The sequence below is a fragment of the Anser brachyrhynchus genome, assembly GCF_964034855.1.
Source record: "Anser brachyrhynchus genome assembly, chromosome: 4".
In the NCBI taxonomy this organism is placed as follows: domain Eukaryota; kingdom Metazoa; phylum Chordata; class Aves; order Anseriformes; family Anatidae; genus Anser; species Anser brachyrhynchus.
In genome coordinates this window covers 60,077,051-60,096,663 of record NC_137698.1, presented here as the reverse complement: position 1 = coordinate 60,096,663, position 19,613 = coordinate 60,077,051, and the positions used below count along the sequence as shown (strand labels likewise).

At 38.8% G+C, this 19,613-nt stretch overlaps 1 protein-coding gene across 3 annotated transcripts; it reads left to right on the top strand.

Moving 5' to 3' along the window:
• Positions 1 to 387: 387 nt before the first annotated feature.
• On the top strand, positions 388 to 19,453 carry ANAPC4 (anaphase promoting complex subunit 4). 3 transcript variants are annotated; one of them, XM_080590857.1, is made up of 28 exons: positions 388 to 616; positions 2,061 to 2,166; positions 2,718 to 2,850; positions 4,287 to 4,361; positions 4,501 to 4,527; positions 4,629 to 4,673; positions 5,859 to 5,943; positions 6,349 to 6,459; positions 7,059 to 7,142; positions 7,398 to 7,484; positions 8,220 to 8,284; positions 8,380 to 8,422; positions 8,531 to 8,607; positions 9,054 to 9,154; positions 9,234 to 9,285; positions 9,501 to 9,556; positions 10,738 to 10,784; positions 11,739 to 11,795; positions 11,963 to 12,019; positions 12,381 to 12,474; positions 13,628 to 13,725; positions 14,192 to 14,253; positions 14,337 to 14,375; positions 14,470 to 14,571; positions 15,847 to 15,924; positions 16,775 to 16,945; positions 18,135 to 18,258; positions 18,649 to 19,453. In XM_080590857.1, the coding sequence occupies exons 1-28, from the start codon at positions 509 to 511 to the stop codon at positions 18,862 to 18,864; spliced, it is 2,400 nt and encodes a 799-aa protein (XP_080446983.1). In that variant the 5' UTR covers positions 388 to 508; the 3' UTR covers positions 18,865 to 19,453. The 3 variants fall into 3 exon arrangements, with proteins under 3 accessions (XP_080446983.1, XP_080446984.1, XP_080446985.1); XM_080590858.1 differs by having other exon boundaries at positions 2,061 to 2,171; XM_080590859.1 differs by lacking the exon at positions 388 to 616 and having other exon boundaries at positions 2,069 to 2,185.
• The last annotated feature ends 160 nt before the right edge of the window (positions 19,454 to 19,613 follow it).

Genomic DNA, 19,613 nt, shown 5'->3' with positions numbered 1-19,613 from the left:
GTTTGGTTTAGCAGGAGCCTGAGGTCAAAGGAGTAGTGCTGAGAGGTCAGTTGTACTCGGGTGTGAGTGGGTACTGCAGTTCGGGGTACACACTGGTGAATTTGGGGCGAGGCTGAGTGATGGAAAGCCACAAATTCTTAGGAATCCAAGCTGCGTTAGCTCCATTTTTCTCACAGTAGGGTTTTGTCTGGGTGATTTTGAGTCGCATTTCCCACTGCCAGCGTGGAGCTGGGCTGTACAGTAAAACTGGACATAGATGTCGATGCAGCCCCTGGCTGGGCACAGGCAGGAGAAGAAAGTCGGGGAATCGCCTCACAGCGGGACGCGGCAGCAGCGAGGCCGTGGCCGCGCTCCCCTCAGGCGGCGGAGCGGGGGAAGCGCCGCCTCCGGAAGGCGGGAGCGGCGGCGGGCGGGCGGCGGGCGGCCGTGAGGGGCCGTGCGGGGCCGGAGGCTCCCCCCCAGGAGGGTCGGAGGGTGCCAGGCGGCCGCCTGGAGGAGCGCCGCCGCCATGCCCGCCTTCAGGCAGGTCGGCGAGAAGCAGCTGCCCCAGGAGGTCGTCTTCATGGCCTGGTCGCCCAAACGGGACCTCATCGCCCTGGCCAACAGGGCCGGGGAGGTGAGCGCCGCCGGGACGGGGGCTGAGGGGCTGAGGGAGGCGGGGGCGGGCGGCGGCCGCCATCTCGCGGCCGCCCTGCGCCGTGTGTGAGGGAAGGGAAGGGAAGGGAAGGGAAGGGAAGGGAAGGGAAGGGAAGGGAAGGGAAGGGAAGGGAAGGGAAGGGAAGGCCTGCCCGGTGCCTGGGGCGCTGCTTGTCCCGTCACCGGTGACTGCTTGGAAGCGTGGCCGTGTGTCTAGGCACAGCCACGCTTTATCAGGCTTCGCAGTACTCGTTATGCTTTCCGGTTTTAATTTGCAGAAAAAAATCATAGGGTTGGGGTGGGAGGGGTCTGAAGGATCACCCAGTCCCACCCTCCTGCCGTGGGCAGGGACACCTCCCACCAGCCCAGGCTGCCCAAAGCCCCATCCAGCCTGGCCTTGAGCACCTCCGGGGATGGGGCATCCACAGCTGCTCTGCCCCATCCACAGCCTCACCACCATCATAGTAAATAATTTCTTCCTCATATCTAATCTAAATCTACCCACTCTCAATTTAAAGCCATTAACCCTTGTCCTATCACTACAGTCACTGATAAAGAGACCACTATACGGTCTCCCCAGTGCTGCCTTTTCTCCAGGCTGAACATCCCCAGCTCCCTCAGCCTCTCCTCACAGGAGAGGTGCTCCAGCCTCTTGATCATCCTTGTGGCCCTCCTCTGGACTCACTCTAATTCTTCCGTGTTCTCCTTGTGCTGGGGGACCCAGAGCTGGATGCAGCACTCCAGGTGGGGTCTCTCGAGAGCAGAGCAGAGAGGGAGAATCCCCTCCCTTGCGCTGCTGGCCACGCTGCTTTTGATGCTGCCCAGGATGCAGCTGGCTTTCTGGGCTGCAAGTGCGCATTGCCAGCTCACGTGGAGCTTTTCATCCACCAGTACTCCAGGCCCCTCTCTCCACAGGGCTGCTCTCAATCCACTCCTCACCCACCCTATTCATGTTTGGGATTGCCCTGATCCAGGTGTGGGACCTTGCGCTTGGCCTTGTTGAGTGTGCTGATGTTACTCTCAGTGCCTCTACCTGTGAGATTATAAAGCATGTAAAATTTCCTATTTAAATTAAATCAATTTTCAATCTTTTCTTCTTCCTGAAACCACTGTGTGGTCATGCATGCAGACTGATTATGCTTTTGGACTGTCTTTGGTGGAGAAGCGTGGGTAACCCTGAAGGTCACAGGCTGCTAAATTCTACAAGGCGCCATCTATTCCTCTGTATTGCTGTACAGTAAACAGTATGCTGGTCTCTAAATCACGTAGGAGTGAAGCATCTACTTCAGGAGAAGGTGTTATTGAGGATGTAGAAGTTATTAAAAATGTTAAATATTGTGTCTTGAATTGATTTACAAATGGCATTAATGGTTTTATTTAAATTAGTGTTTTATCATTCTGTCTTAAATGTGTTTGCTTTTTAGGTTTTGCTTCATCGGCTTGCAAACTTTCAACGAGTTTGGAGTTTGCCGCCAAATGAAAATACAGGAAAAGAAGTGACTGCTCTTGCTTGGAGGCCCGATGGCAAAAGTAATGTAAAGTATATGAGGTGACATGCTGCAATAAAAATCACATTGGAATTCACTGAAGGTTATGGTGTTGATACATTTTATCTGCAAAAGAAACTTTAAAGTAAACTATTTGAAGAAAAGGGTAGCTTAATTTTCTGTAGGTTTATTCAAAGTGAATAAGAAAGATTTCCAAGATGAATTTATGTCCAAAATACTGCTTTTCAAGGTGTAGCAAAGCATCCATTTCCTAACAAAGCAGTTTTATGTAAACTACTAAATTTATTGGGAAAATAGAGAAAAGCTGTCTGATCAGGACTGTGTTAGAAGCATGTTCAGTTCAACATGTAAATAAATAATTTTGGAATCAGGCTTTTGACTTAAATATATCACTTAAAATATGAGAGTTCAAACCCTCATTCTAATCAGTAGGTTTCAAGTGAGAATTTGGAAGCACTGTAAATGGACAAAGAAAATTCTGTTCAGAGGTGGACTTTGAAGATGCGTTGTTTCAATGTAAAGTACAAAGTTTTGCATGTTGGTTATTTATACATTTTACTCGTCCTTTTCTAGTTTTGGCTTTTGGCCTTACTGATACCAAGCGGATTATTCTGTGCGATGTAGAAAAACCTGAAAGCTTGCACTCCTTCTCAGTGGACTCATCTATTACCTACATGCACTGGATGGAAGTAACTGAGGAAAGCAGGTGGGCCTGAGAAACTACAAGTAAATTATGGGCTATGTAGCACTACCTTACTAATAATTTATACTTCGTATGTTACAACCAGTCACATCATAAAATATGTCGTAGCAAATGTCATCTTCTTATTGCTTTATTCTAACCAAAAGGAAAATTTTAACAGATACTTTTCATATGGTTATATTCAGTGCTAAAACCTTAGTCTTGTGATTCTTTAGGTTATAAGCAAATATTTCAGCATGAAAGTGTTAACTTGTACAGCATGTCTCCTGATCCAGTTTACTTCGATACCAATTAATTTATTAAAATAATTATAATAATGTTATTAGGTTATTTTGTTTCCTTAGAAAAGGTATTGTATTTAAACCTTTCTTCATTTGTGCTTTCAAGACCTTTAGTTCGGTGTTTACATCTTTTAGCAGTGCGTCTTTGGTATGACATCCAAACCTGCTGGCGGTTCTGCCATGGGTGTGCTTGCTCAGGAAGTCAGATTGCTTGCTCGTAGTGACTGTGAACACTGTGGCATTAAATAATTCTCAGTAGCACTTGTGAGCTGGGAGATATCATGGTCCCCATTCCTGTGGTCTTAATTGTGGCACTTAATTGTAGTCTAAGATAATAATTAATAAAACATTTATTTGAAAAAGAGATGTGGGGTAAGTCTGACTGGCAGAGATTTCCCACCCTGCCTCTTGAGAATGAAAACCTTAAGATACCAAGAAAACAGCTATACCACAAGTTGTTCTAGCGTTCTTCTGATTGTAGAATTATAGAATCATGGAATGGGTTGGAAGGGACCTGAAGGATCACCCAGTTCCAACCCCACTGCCATGGGCTCAGATGCCACCCACTAAATCAGGTTGCCCAGGGCCCCATCCGGCCTGGCCTTGAACACCTCCAGGGATGGGGCATCCACAACTTCTCTCATCCACAGGCATCCTGTGCCTGTGCCTTACCACTGAGTGAAGGATAGATGGGGATAGACTTGTAGGGAACCCAATCATTCAGACATGTCTAAGGTGTGGTATAAGGACTGTATTTTAGTCTTCATACTGCAGTACGTGTCTTTAGAGTGAAGCTTTGTTGAGCTGCAAGTAGGTTAACTCCAGGACTGTACGGGTTTTAAACAGGAAGCCCCACTCAGTAACTGCATTACAGATAATGGGGGATTCAGTGTTAAGGTGCTGAGCCAGCAGTTACAAACTTTCTCCAAATATTCTCCTTTGATGGAATTAAAAATAAATAAATCAGGCTTCTTTTATTAATCTGGTTATTAGATAAATTTAGCTATTAAAGACCCCATAAGGGATTACTCTCTGATGTTTTATCTTTTTAATATAAGTGACATGTTGAGTATGTGCTGTAACTTCAACGTTAGAAATTCTCTTTCCCCTCCCATTTTTACAGTTTGGTTAGTAAAGGTAATCTTATTTGTTTTTCAGTGTTCTCACTTCCTTTTATAATGCTGAGGATGAGTCAAATCTCCTTTTGCCTAAATTACCAGCACTACCAAAAAAGTGAGTGTTATACTAGCAATCCAGGAATGTAACATTTGTGTTTGTTGTCATTGTTTTGTTTTTTTATCTATACTGCTCTACAGATGCTTTGGATTAGATGTCAGCAGATTGTAATTGAAAATACTGTTTTCTTTTTCAGTTATAGTACAACGGCAAAAATTTTCAGGTAACCTATCATATCTTTTTTAGTTTTTGTGTTTTGTTTGTTTGTTTTTCTGCTATTGAGACAAGCTACATAAAAACCAATCGTGTATTTTATATTTTCAGTGAAGAAAAGTCAGATGAGATTATGAAGCTTCTGGGTGACGTAAGGTAAATTCTGTTTGTGGGTTGTTCTTCCTTTCTTATTTATTTATTCATTTATTTGTTGGCTTTAAAATAATGGAGGGGCTTACTTTTACGTTATTCATAATCTGTTTTTAAGGGTCCTGGAGAAAGGGTATGAAATGTTTCCTTTTTTTGTGTACAAAGATGAAGTTCAAGGAATATACTTTAAAAAAGTATCCGTCAGTTTACATTTTTCTTCCTCAATTTAGAGGGTTTGTCAGACACCTTATGAACAACTGCTGTTGGTGCCACATCTTCTTTTCCTTAGATTTCTTGGGGCACAATTGAAGGCTATCCTGTATGTTTTACTTAAACTGATCTTGGAGACCCCATGAATGTTCGTTATATTTCAGACAGAGAATTTGTTTTTGCAGGTTTGCATGAGTGTGATTAAGATGAACTTAATATTATCGCTGAAATTAGCAGTACTACAGTAACTTCAAACATCTTTCATTAGGAAACATGAGGAACAGCTGGAGGATGTGTAAAATTGCCTTTTAAGTCTTGATATCTCTTCTTCTGGTAGGATTTCCTTGCTAGGGGAAAAAATGTGGCAGCTGGTGTTTGGTATAGGATTTTTTATGTTGCAGAGCATTGCTGCTCACTGTAATGTAATCAAATTATGTGCAGTTGAAGATGCATTGGTGTGCAGCAGCAATAGACGACCTCCCTGTCCAATGTTTTAAATGTAAACAAAAACGAAGAGGTCAAAGAGAAGCATTTTTATAAGTCATTGCAGCAAATTGATGTTAGTAATTGAGCAGAATACAGATCTATTTGTCCCAGATCCTGTTCTTTGAATTGGGTTTCTGTCTCTGATGCTGTTGTTACCTGTGGCTGTTCTTTGCAGCTGGATCTATATTATATATTTGTTGCTGCTGAGGTTTTCCTGAGGAGAACCAATGAGCGACTGCAACAAACTTACTATGTGTGTGGTTAGGATAAATGCAGGGGAATGAAAGTGTAGTCTTATCAGAGTGCTTTGCAGCCTGTATTGGTGGGCAGGCTGTTGTAGTAAGCTGCTACTTTTTTCTTCTAGAAGGTTCAAATTTAGGGAACATTATATTTGTTTGCATTCTAAACTGGCAGATGTGACTTCTGATAGTCCAGGAAAAAAGCTGTTAATTTCTTTTGGTATGCTCATCAACACATACTCTTCTGTTTTGATAGGCTTAATGCTCTTGTCCTTGGAGGCAGCTCAGGGTTTATTGAAATTTATGCTTACGGAATGTTCAAGATTGCTACAGTAACTGGGGTATGTTTGTTTCCTTTCCATGCTTTTTTTTCTTCAGAATATACCAAAGTATAGCTGCATTGAATGAAATAATGCGTATGTGTGCTTAAACGTAAGTGAAACTGCATTGTTGAAATTTCAAAGAAAGGAGTAATTGTTTTTCTGGGTTGGGTTGTGTGGTTATTGCTGGAAAGACATTCCAGCTCTAACTGATCATTTTAATGTATTTTCATTTTCAAATGAAACTAAGCTCAACACTAATCCACATTAAAAAGGGTGCTTTTGTTCTTGAACTGTAGCTGAAAATTCCATTTTGTTTTTAGATGTCATTGAATGCAGTCTTCTTTGTATGTGAATGTGATAGAGCAGTAAATGCATCATAAGAAATTACAGTATTTCAATAACATTTAAACTGCAATCCTTCAGGTGGCAGGTTCTTGTCGTGGACTATGTTTGTCTAGTGATTTGAAATCACTGTCAGTTATTACAGAAATACAAGACTCTTCGGACAGTGAGGCAGAGATAACATATTTTCAGGCAAGTAAAATAATTTTAAAATGTTCTTTAAAGGTAAAAGTGCTTGCTTTAGTTACTTTCAGCTAACATTATTGCTTTCCCATTATTTGCAGAAAAACACCACAACTATTATTTTCAGTCTCTTTGAAATTCACCCCAATCTAGCTTTTCGATCTCACATTGACAAGCAGTCTCACAGATGAGACTGATGGTGATGCTCTGAGGCATTCTTTTAAAATATTACTTTAAATATAATATTAATTTATTCAGTTAGTTACTCAAAATTTCTTCAGTCTTCACACAAAGGCATAGAAGCAGTGGTGTTGATTGATAGTCTATCCAGAATGGTGTTGACTGGATAGTCTATCCAGAACAGTCATCCTTCAAATAATTACTGTTAGAACTCCAGAATTAGGACTTTTTTTCAAGAATTTTTTGGATGTATTAAAATATTCCTTACCTCTTTGAATTAACTTAATTTCCCTCTTAAAATCAACTTTAAGAAAATGAGAAATGACAGCTTTTTTGTGGGTCCTCCCCATCTGTCTTTTCATTTTTGTTATCTAAAGCTGTTTAAAAGACAAATCATCTGTTAATGTTTCTCGGTTTGTTTGTTATAGCTGGATACCAGTCTATTATCAAGTTATTTACCTGAGGTAACTCGAATGGCCCGGAAGTTTACTCACATTTCAACTCTGTTACAGGTACAGTTTTGTTATGACATCTTTTTAATATTGCAGTTCTTAGAGGCTTCAATATTCTTAAATCAAGTAATTTTTTTCCTAGTAGGAAAAGTAAGTTGGTTTTAAGTAAGCGTAAAGCTCTGACTTGAAAAGTTGACAATAAATTTCAATTGTTATCTGCAGTATATTTTTCCTTTGCATTGTAACAGCCAGTTCTCTAATGTGTACTGAAGGAGAAAAAAGGGAGTAATGCTAATGTTTGTTTCTGTATTACAGTATATAAAGTTGTCATTGACATGCATGTGTGAAGCATGGGAAGAAATACTGATGCAGATGGACTCACGGTTAACAAAGTTTGTACAGGTATCATAGTATTAACTGTTCTTTTGGAAAGAAAGTTTTTTGCCCTATTTCTGCTGTTCATGCTAACAAAGTATCTTGATTTTGTTTGTGTAATGCCTCCAAATAACAATTTCTAAGTTCAGAGACAACCTCGTTGCTATTGTGTATCAGTCGCTCTAGCATTGAAGATACCTGAGTACAGTCAAGTGCCATTGTATTGTGATACTCCTTTACTTCATTGATTCTACGTTTTTTTGGTTTTTTTTTGTTTTTTAAGTTACAGTTTTCAGCTTGCACAACTATTGAACAGTTGCTTTCTATTTAAGGTTGTGTTCTTTGTACTTCAGTCACTGACAAACTGACCGCTGTAAATGCGGAGTGGCAGCCCACCCGCATTTGCAGCCTGGTTCAACAGAGCAAATGTAACAGACAGGATTGGGATGCTCATGAATTTGCTTATATTTTGTGTGCATGGCTGAAAGTTAATTGAATCAAGGAATTGATTTACTTTTAATGTAGATTCTTGATGATGGCAAACTGAAATTTTTAGATTTTTTACTAATACAACTGAAAATAACTTAAAATACTGGACTTGAATCATTGAATTGAAATGAATTTCCAGTGATCAGTAGTCTGATTTCAGCATTCAAGGGTATGGATGGGTTTTATGATGTACTTTAATTGAGGTATTTGTGAGATTATGTGGGGCTGGATTTAAACTCTTTACCAATCTATTTCAATCATTTTGACTGACAGGAAAAGAATACAACCACTTCTGTTCAGGATGAGTTTATGCAGCTGTTGTTATGGGGCAAAGCAAGGTAGTTACTGTTGTTTTATCTGAGTATGCATTTGCATTTGATATTGAAATACAAAATGAAAGGATATTTGATTTTCTCTCCCTCGCCCCCTTTAGTCTGGAACTTCAGGCATTGTTAATGAACCAACTCACAGTAAAGGTACGTTAATATTATTTAACGTTAAAATGATCTATTTCAGGATCTTTCAATCACTGTTCGGTTGCATTAATAGAATATTACTGTATGTTTGTATTTCTTTTTTAACAGGGTTTAAAAAAACTCGGTCAGTCCATAGAGTCCTCCTATTCTAGTATACAAAAGTTGGTCATAAGTCATTTGCAGAGGTAAGTCATGAAGTGTTCAATACGTTTTAGATAAAATGGCATATTATATACTTTGCTAAAAGGCAGTATGCAGTATCAGTGGTTCTTTGTATATAGATGTGCTGCTGTGGAGACCACGGTAATGCAAAATGTACTCTTGTCCTCTTGGGTGATGGAGAGCTATAGAAATATTTCAAGCAGTCTCTATGGCCTATTATCCATGTATCACTGCTTGGTGTTTTTATAGGATCTATGCAAAATATTCACATCAACTTTGAGTGATGGTTAAAATCATTAGGACAATGTTTGCTTTTCTGTGAAGTGATAGTTTGTTAACTGTTATATGCCAGATGACCTTATAAAGCTCTCTGGTTTGCCCATTAAAATATAAAAATGTGTGTAATGAAACAAAGAGTTTCCAAGTGGTAGCTACAAGATTATAATATTTCTTTGCTCTGCTTTCCTAGTGGCTCAGAGGCACTGTTATACCACTTGAGTGAATTGAAGGGGATGGCTTTGTGGAAACAAAAATATGAGTCTCTGGGATTAGATGCATCTGGAATTGAAGGTACAGTAGTCTGTATGGTACTTACCCACTCTCATTTTACTTTTGACAGCTTAATAACAATGTCTTGCTCTCTTTGCAGAGGCTATTACTGCTGTCGGTTCTTTCATCCTGAAGGCAAATGAGCTGCTTCAGTAAGTATAAAGTCTGGAGAATTTTAAAATCTGGTCTCACTGCATCTCATAGACTTACATGCCAAGAAAAGTCTTACTGGGAGGGTTGCTTTCAGCATTTTTTAAGAAATTGATATGCTTACAGACCTTTCCGTAGTAAAGATGAAACTTAAACCCAGAACAGCTTATGACATTTAGGTCTGGTAATTTTTTGTTGTTGTTTGTTTCTTGTGCAGGGTTATTGACAGTAGTATGAAAAACTTCAAAGCGTTTTTTCGATGGCTGTATGTTGGTAAGCTTGATGACATAGTAAACATTCAGTATCTGTTTTGTATGGTAAGCACCAAAATGTTAATAAGTAATTAAGCCAATTTTAGTTATAACTATCTATTATTATTATAGAAATTTTCTGGTCATCTATAAGTTTACAGTTGATGAGGCAAGAATAATTATAAATGTATTACCTGTTTTATATTGATAGATCTCCATTCAATTTACATGTGCTTAGACTGGGTATTCTATATTTGTAACCTGTAGTATTACCCCAGACTGTTGTGTGCTTCATTGAGCAGTTTGCTGGTCTTGACTTGGGGAAATGAAAGGATTGTTTTTAGTTTACACCAAATTTGAAGTGTAGTGTAACTTTTTGACTCTGTCACTCACTGTTGTCTCATACGGACACCTAGTTTACATTGGTGTGTAACTTTCCTGTTAGCAGTCTCTGCATGTTCTGACGCAGTTTGTAGCCACATCCAGTTGTAGCTGGGTAGCTGCAGGTGAAATGCTAGAAGAAAGTGCAGAACCCTTTGTTTTAGACAGCTTGCTTTTATAAAGTGGTTATGAGTAGGTTTATATTTTTTTTATTAATTGTTTCAGAACTATTTTATAAAAACCTAAGCAGTCTAACCCAGTACTGTAAAAGCACCAGAAATGCAGTGTTTGTGAACTTGCAAACAGGAAAATAATTATTTGAATTTTAAAAATTGCAGGAAGTAGAACTATTAGAGTTCTGTCATAACATTAGTACTTCAATTATTTAAATATTCACTGTGATTGTTTGTTTTGGAACTAAACAGAGAACTTTATCTAATTCTTACTGATTTAAAATTAATTATTTGTAATACTCTTAACACATGAATACTGTCATGGCCCAAAAAGTGTATTTTATGTATACACATTTTACTGCTCTTACTATGGACATGAATAAATTCTTATGAACTCTTATAATAATTTTATCTCAGTCTTGTGGAGGATATAATGCAGTTGGAATGGATAAAAGATAAAAATTATCCAAGATTTGTATTGCAAGTTTAATTTCAGACCCAATTCGTAATAGTTCACTCCACTCTTTAGCTTCTGACAAATTAATCTTTCTTATATTATCAGACGTGTCTTATTATATAATAATGGAAAATTAAGAATATTAGGAAAAATATTAATATTAATGCATTAAGAATATCTTTTTCCCCTCAGCCATGTTGAGAATGTCAGAAGATCATGTGCTTCCAGAGTTGAACAAGGTAGTAATAACATTTTCTAATAAATGGAGGTGTATTTTGTATTCTGCTTGACTTAGAGGGCAGGATTAAAGGTTTAAAGGTTTATTTTTGTTTCAAAACCAAAATGGTGTTTGTACAATTTCTTTGAGAAAGCTGATGCCTGCACATTCACACTAATATACTAATGTGCTGTCTTGCATATACTACTTTTCCTGTTTTCTTTAATAGTATCCTTTTTAGTACACTGTATATGACACAAGACCTCTGTGAAATACCTGTATAGCAGCTCTTTAGATGCCCTAAATTACAAAGTTAACAGGAATGGGATTTTAACATCTTTATCAATGCCCTGAAAGAGATAGACTTGACTACACCTGCATCAGATTTGCAGACACTGACACACTGGGTGAACCAGTTGGTACACTTGAGGACAGAGGGAGACATCCAGGGGGAAATATGCTGCAGGAATGGACCAGTAGGGACCTCCTGAGGTTCAGCAAGAATGAATGCAAAATTCTTCCTGGGGAAAAATTTGCAATGGCACAGCCTTAGCTACCTGGGGAGCAGCTCTGTTGAGATGGACCTGGAGATGTCGGTGGGTGCAAGCTGGTCATGAGCCAGCAGTGGGCCCTCGCAGCAAAGACAGTGTAGAGTAACAAGGGCTGTACTAACAGGAGCATGGCCAGGAGCTGAAGGGAGGTGATTATGCTCACTATTTAGGACTAGTCAGATCACATTTAGAATGCTTTCTCCAGTTTGGGGCCCTCCCATACAAGACAGACATGAATAAACTCGAGTGAGTTCAGCAGATGGCCCACAAACTGGTGAGAGACTGGAGTACTTACCCTGTCCTCACAGCTGAGGGAGCTGGTCTTGTTCAGCCTACAGAACAGGTATTCTGTGGGCACTGAGTTGTATTTCTCAACGTTTGCTCTCCTCTTGAACCCCCCCCCCCCTTTTTTTGTTTTGTTTTAGATGACTCAGAAAGATATCACGTTTGTTGCTGATTTTCTTACTGAACACTTCAATGAGGTAAGTTATATTGGTTTGCTGAGTACAGCAGTTGCACTTAATAACTGTATTTTTGCTGCCAATAATTGAATCTGAAAAAAAATAAATACTTAAATCATCTTTTTGTATCCTAATTCTTATTACCTTTGTATTTAAATTTTGTTTTTGTTTGCTTTTTTTTTTTTCAGGCACCAGAACTTTACAATCGTAAAGGAAAATACTTTAACGTGGAGAGAGTTGGCCAGGTAAAGAACCAGGGAATAAATGGAAAAAGAGAATAAAATAGGTAATCCTTAGATGGAGAAAATTCTAAAGGCTGTGCCCACTCTTCTTCTCTGTCCCTGTCCCTAAACATCATTTAAAAATCAGCTCCATATGGAAATGGTCCACATGGAAATCAGTTCCATATGGAAATGTCCATATGATCTTAGATGATAGTTTATTTTCTGATTCATTCCTTGAAGGGGTAGAATATTTAATTTTAAAAGCAGAGGTGTTGTATTTAGAAGGAACGTTTCACAGAATCGTGAGAGGCTGTGTTAGAAGTGAATTCTAATGACATTTATTCTTAATTTACAGTCTTACAAATGTCTCTTTCTTTTCTAGTACTTGAAAGATGAAGATGATGATCTTGTATCACCACCTAATACAGAGGGAAATCAGTGGTTTAATTTTCTTAAAAACAGCACTCATCTTAAAGGTAATGTATGGTTTACAACACATTGAATGAAAAGTATATGGAAAATTTAACAAGTGTAGAAGAGTAATCAGTTTTTTCATGCCTATGAGTTATTTCTGTAGTGTTAGTTATGACATCTGAGTAGAATAAAATAAATGGGCCTTGCTATTTCACAGAGTTTTTATGCAGCTGCTTACTTAGTTGTCTACAATTTTCTGGTTATTTGGAGTTTTCTACATTTTATGTACCAGTCTCAGAAGTGTTGGTTTGGAAGGAATTGCAGGAAGGTGTCTGTTTTAAGAGATGTTAATTCCAGTGCAAAGAAGTAATAAGTACCATTTGGTCACATCCTGGGGAAGTGTTCTTGCTTATTCTCTTTCACTGAATTTTATAAACTTCTGCAATGTTCCTAGAATATTTTGTTAATTAGTAGTGAAAAGGAAGTAAGAGACTATAACAAACTGATGCTGAGAATGATTCTTGTTTAACCATAGAACTTGTGAACTGTAAAAACTTTTACAGCATAAACTGTCTTGTAACATAATTTGCTACAGCTGCCTTTTTCTGTCATTACCAACTAATTCGATAAAAAGAGGGGACATGATAGCATTTTTTGTTTGGCAAACCAGGATCTAGAAAATGCTATCTAAGCTATCTAAAATGCTATCTAACTGGAGTTAGAATTTATAATCAGGGAATAATTTAGGAGATCACTAAATCCAGCCTTCTGTTCAAAGGAGAGCTGACTTCAAAGTTGGACAGCTCAAGACTTTGTACAGTTGAGTTAGAATACCTGCAAGGATAGAGACGGCATAGCCTCTCTAGGTGCCCAGCTCCAGTCCTTGTGAAAACTTCTCTGTATCTGACTAGAATTTCCCTTGCTGGAGCTTGACTGCTACATCTCCTCTGGCTGTGTGCAACTTTGTGAATGATGATGTTCTGCTTTCCGTAACTCCTCCTTTAGGTAGCTGAAGAGAGCAATAGGTTCCTTCTCACTTGCCCTCTTGTTTCTAGGCTGAACAAACCCAGCCCCTTCAATTTGTGCTCTAGCTCTGTGAACATCTTATTGGCCTTTCACTGGACTCACTCCAATTTGTCACTTTAGTGACAGCGTAATATATTTTTATAGAAAAAGAAGCATTCTTTTAAATGAACCTTGATTCTCTGTTTGCAGAAAGTCCGCTTTTGTTTCCGTACTATCCTGAGAAATCACTGCATTTTGTCAAAAAGCAAATGGAAGGAGTCATTGATCAGTGTTTACAAAAACCAGCTGTAAGTTCAATTTACATAAGTGGTAACTTTCTTTTAGGGGTAGCAGCCAGCTGAAGCTAGTAGCCAGGCTTAGCAAGGCCTGAAGTTTTAATCTTTGCCTTTAAGTGCCTCAAACCTAGGTGGCAGCACGCATTCAAGGTTCACTGCTGGGTGTCTTAAGCCTTTGGTTAGGAAGAGCATAATGGGGGAATTTTTGTTCTGTGTTTTCTGTGCATTCTGTTTGCCATGTGCATTAATGAGAGCTGTTTTAACATTAATTAACTCAATGTATGCACTGTAGATTAGATAGCTGATTAGTTGACAATACGTTAATCTGTATTCCAATATGAATATTGGTGGATTTTTCTTTCAAATATACTAGGGTTTTATTCTTATTTATGTATTTATTTATTTAATGGTATTAAGAAGGAATATGATTATGAATAATTGTCTGTATTTTTTGGTCTGTTTTCATTATATTTGTTAGGATGTGATTGGAAAGTCAGTGCGTCAAGCATTCTGCATGTCTCTTTACAAAACTTCTCAAAGGTATTTTTCTACATTATTTGTAAAGTTCAGTTGCACAAAATTATAATAGTATTTTATATGCTGGTTTTGTTTTCCCTTTTCAGTGAAGATTCCACACCTCAGTTATTTAAACTACCATTTTTGTAAGTATGCTGCTATTCCTTGTTATATATCATTTAACAGTTATTAAAATGTGATCTGACTTTTCGTTTCCCATTTACTCCCCCACTGTTATAGGTGGAATGACAAAGCATCCAATATACATTATGTGCTTTTCACCATATTAGAAAGTTCTATTTCTAAAATATACATTTTGAGGAGACATACAGATACTTCCAGGTAAGAAATAAAAAGGAGGGGGGAGAAAAATGTTTTGTGAGATTTAGCATGTGTTTAGAGGCAATTACAACTTGCCCCAACCCTGAAAGTTGCCCCATTCCTGGAAGTGAAGGAGTCAGGCTGGATGGGGCTTTGAGCATCCTGGTGTAGTGGGAGGTGTCCCTACCCATGGCAGGGGGGTTGGAACTGGGTGACCTTTGAGGTCCCTTCCAACCCAGGCCATTCCATGATTCTATGAACTTGAAGCTTTCTGTAAAAAGACGGATTGAGCAGCATGAACATAAATCCATAAACGTGGAAGACATTAGGAGGTGCAGTAGGAAACTACAGTAAGAGTTTGTATTTTACTAGGCTCAGAAAATCTGATCAAAACACCCAAGATGTTTGTAGGCTCAGGAAAAAAAACAGTCCTTGTTTTGCTCCTTGGAGCATTACTTGCTTGTTAACTAAGAAAACTTAGAGAGAATGAGGTTTTCAGCATTGGTTTGTCTTACAGTAAATATTCTTTAGTTAATTCTCTATAGCCTGTGATTTAATACACTAGGGAAAAATAGGGGTGTTGGACTCATAGGTTCAACTAATAGAATACATCTCTTTGGGATGTAGTTTTGGGCACCTTCAGGAGTTTCTGTACCCAAGATGTAGTTTGTCACTGCCTAGTGGTGCTGATGTAGTTGTTTAAGGTGCATTCTGTCAGTGGAATCGCTGAAATGACCAGGGTTTAGAAAACAACAAAAACTTTCTCTCCATAAAATACTGACTTTTATAATTGTGTCATTTAATTTGAGGAGATAATGACAGGGTGAGAATTTCTAAAAACATTTTTACAGCTGAAGAAAACACATGATGAAGCTATCCTCAGTGTTTCCAGTTGAGAGCTTCTGATGACAAAATTATAGCCTTGTGGTGTAGTTTCCATCCTATTTCCTCCCTCATTGGTATCTTGGACAGCCTGAACTCATTTTCTTTAGATTTGAGAAACAAGTAACTTAATGGACCTGGGACTGAAACAGTTGAGCCAAGACTTCAGCAACAAACTGTATCCCACAGGCCAGACGCAGTTTCCCATTTGACTCCATTAGTCACATTTTGCTGAGGGGCAGAAGAAATCAAAAGATTCGCATCCACCAGTTATATCATTTTGGGATGTAGCCGTGTGTTGTGCTAAGCTTAGACAGGCTTACACCCTCTCTTACCACAGCTGCCATTAGAGATTTTGTATTTTCTACAAGTGGAAAAGAAGTGTCACCAAGATAATGATCTCTGTCCTTTTAGATCTGTCAGTAACGGAATTCTTGCAGTAGAGTTTGGAAACCTCCTGAACAACAGTATAAATGAGAGCTCAGACTCCAGGTCAGTATATTTAGTTGATTTTTCTTCCAGAGTTGCACATTGCTGAATTGAAGACCATGTTTTCCAGTGTTTATTTTACATGAAGTTAACTTCTCACACATAATAATTTGGCTTTTATCCTGCAGATTAGTACTTGGGATGCTGGACTAGCTTGTAGTTCCTGAGTGAGTCAGACCGTAAGACAGGTGCCGTGTCCACGTGTCTCTTAATACCTCCAGAGATGGGGACTCCACCACTTCCCTGGGCAGCCTGTCCCAATGCTTAACCACCTTCTCTGTGAAGAAATTCTTCCTAATGTCCAATTTAACCTCCCCTGGTGCATCTTGAGATCATTGAATTATTTTGTACTTAATCTCGAAGTCAAGAAACACTTTATTTTTTTTAGTTGAAAACTAGAGCTTTAGTATGTGTGCTGGAAACAAAGCTTGTTGGAAACAGCTCTTGCTTATATCTGCAATCTTCTTAAAGTAAGATAGAATGGGAGGCATCTCAGAAGACGTGGCAGGCTAAGTTAATGCTTTTAATGTAGAAAGGCCAAATGTGGTGGCTCTCAGTACCTTCAGCTGTGTTTTCGAGTTTTCCTTGGTGTTTGTGTTAACTGTTTCTTACATTTCAACTGAAATGGGAAGAAATAAGATTGCTAGTAATGTCCTTCAGTGGCATTTGTTCCGTATCTTACAGGAGTTTTTAACAGTCTTTCAGTGTCTTAGCTACATGTCTGACCTTTTTATTGTTTACAGTAAAGCTCCCTGTTAACTACTGAATACTTAACGTGGGTGCTGTGCAAGTTCTGCATTCACTTTTATTCCTTGATGCTTTCTAAAATATAGGCACTGTTTTGTTTCTATAGATGCTACAGTTGTTTAGATGCACATTTCTATGATGATGAAACTGTAACTGTAGTTCTGAAGGAGAGTGTGGAACAAGAGGGGAAGGAGAGAATCTTGGCGCAGCTGCCTTTATCTTCAGTATACACAGATGAGGATCAAGAAGGGGAGTTCATCTGGGATTCCACTAAAAGGTACTGAAAAACTTTGAAGCCTAAAAGTGCAGAACTGAAAAGCAGATACAGCAAATATTCTAATTGTGTATTCTGTGTGTGTAAGTATCTTATAGGCAAAAACTCTTTGTGTGCTAGAGAAAGTGTGGTGAAGGACTGAAGTTTCATGAACAGTTTGTTTCATGGGCTTTGTTTTGTTTTAGTTTTGTTTGTTTTTTGGACAGAATACTACCTGTGTACTTGGTTCTACTTTGATGAAATGGGAGGAATGATTCAAGGCATCTCATAGAAGCAGAAATCTTACTTGTTTTCTGAAGTGGATGATAACTTTGCTGGTCAGAATATTGAGTTTAGGATGTTTTCAGTGTATTTGCTCATCTGCCTGTGCCTTGTAACAGGCACAGATTTTTTTTTTCTTTCCCCTGGTAGTCACACTTACAACTATTGTCAGCTTAGCCTTGAAAACATGAGCTGATGCCTCTCTGTTGGAGTAGGAGGGGGAAAGCATCTGGAGGAAGTGCACACAGGAGAAAAAAAAAAGCCATCGTAGTTTGAATGGCGAATCCAAGCTTTAAACTGTTGTGCCTCATTTGCTTTTTCTTTTTTCTCCATGTGCCTTTCTGGTGGGTGGATTAAGATATATTAATGGCTCAAAACAAAGGGCCATACTGCTCTGTAGATTCTTTTTTTATGCCACAAAGAAATTTATATTCAAGAATGAACAGACAGTATTAAAAACCAGTACGAACTAATCGTGGCCACTGTAATAGGGAGTTCCTTCATGTAGTCCATATGAGTGGGAGTGAACAGATATGTTTGTCTAAGGTCATGGAGGCCAAACTTCTGTGTAAGTGGAGGTATTGCCTCCAGGACTTCATTTGGAAACTCTTCTTGCAGAGGAGGGATTTGAAGGAAGCCTAGCCTCAATTTCTTGCTATAGTTGTTATCTGTGGCAAGATGGGACTCTAGAACTCCCTCTTGTTCTGTTGTAATCTTTTGCCTCAGTTGAAACATGCGGTGTCTCCTCTGTTGGATCCTCTCCTGCAGAGTATCTGGAGTATCTAGAGTTACGACGGTTTTAAATGCTTATCTGCTTGCTGCATGTGGTATAATAAAACTTAGACAAAAAAAAATGGGACTCACAGAGATTTATCTTTTTTTTACTACTGGAATTTTCTTATGTACTAGTTTTGTGCTTCTCTTCTTGCAGACTGGAAGAGCAGAGTGGTGAGATACCCACACGTACCATCTTCTTGGAGAACCAGTGGAGAGTGCTGGAGAATATGAAAGCTCAGTATGTTGCTGTAAATGGCATTAGAAAAGTTTCCTGTGTGGTAAGTACAGTATCTGTGAACAAGCCTGTAAAAATTAAAGGAAATGTACTATAGCTAGAGAGGGTGATAACCTGTTTCTCGTAGTTCATTGAGGTTCATCAAGATTCTGATTTTTATCGCTATTTGCGTATTGATTATTCTCTTAGAGTCTGTTATGAATGTGTCAGGATACAATCGTACCTGTCTCACAACACAACCAGGAAAAAACCTTTAACAGAAGTTAATAGATGAACTGGTTTTACTTTTCAGCCTGCAGAGCAATAAAACAGTTTCAAATTTCCTTGATACCTCCATTTCAGAGATAAAGGCTATTTTCAGGCCCGTTGGGCAACACTTAAATTGGTGTTGGTGCTTTCATTTATTAATTGAAACTTCTTAATGTTTCCATAGCTAAGTTCAAATCTCCGTCACGTGAGGGTGTTTGAGATGGATGTAGAGGATGATGGGGAAGTTGAGGAAGAGGAGGAAGAAGAGATAACTCAGACTGCAGCTGGGGAACCTGAAGAGCTGAATCAGTCTGCAGATAACCAAGAAAGTGTGTGTGGTGCATCTGCTGAAGAACTACCTGATGAAGCTGAAGAACATGAAACAAGCCTGGGTCCTTGATAGAGACTTTGACACTGATAAAGGGACAAGGCTGAAATCTGCCTTCAGGCTGCTGAGATGATGTGTCTCCTACACGCTCTGCGGCATGAACATGTTGCTGGGTGTCAGTTCTGTATCACTTCTCTCACTTCTCAGCTAAGACCATCCGAGTTCAAGAGTATACTTTCTTTTTTTTTTCTTGCTTTTTTTTTTTTTTTACCTGGCACATTGGCTTGGTAGGAACTAAATTTCTTTCTTTGAGAGTTTTCCATTTGAAGCTTTTTATAGGTGGAGAGAAAAAGAAATGCCAACTAAGGTTTTTATAGTTAATCTGGTCAGTCCTGAATACTGTTCTGAAGATAAAATGAACATGTGTGTGAAAACAACAAAACACCAAGTTTTAAGGACCAAAATCTTTCCCTGTCAGACTTCGTGTTCTACTGATGGGTGCAGAGGCTTCTTGTAAAGATAAAATTTAAGTGTGTGTATGGCCAGCAACAGGCTTGCAGATCAGTATAAAAATGGTGGGATACCAAAAGTTAGCAACTGTTATTTAAATACATACTTTTAAAAAATATTCTGATAAAAATCTGTCCTCAGTAACAGAGTATTTGTTCAGTTTGCAGTTCTTTGGTTTTCAGTACAACATTTTCTGTGGATGTGTGTGGGTTTATGTTTTGTCAGATGTCTCAGCCCCCTGGTTTGTATGAAATTGCTCCAGTCTTTCTCCTCCACCTGGTATTTTTGTAATGAAAAGTTACAACAGAGAT

Excerpts from the sequence above, each read along its gene's own strand:
- ANAPC4 (XM_080590857.1), top strand. The coding sequence starts at position 509 with ATGCCCGCCTTCAGGCAGGTCGGCGAGAAGCAGCTGCCCCAGGAGGTC. Across the intron at positions 4,674-5,858 it reads AAGCTTCTGGGTGACGTAAG|GCTTAATGCTCTTGTCCTTG; the intron begins GTAAATTCTGTT and ends CTGTTTTGATAG. Across the intron at positions 9,155-9,233 it reads AGATGCATCTGGAATTGAAG|AGGCTATTACTGCTGTCGGT; the intron begins GTACAGTAGTCT and ends CTCTCTTTGCAG.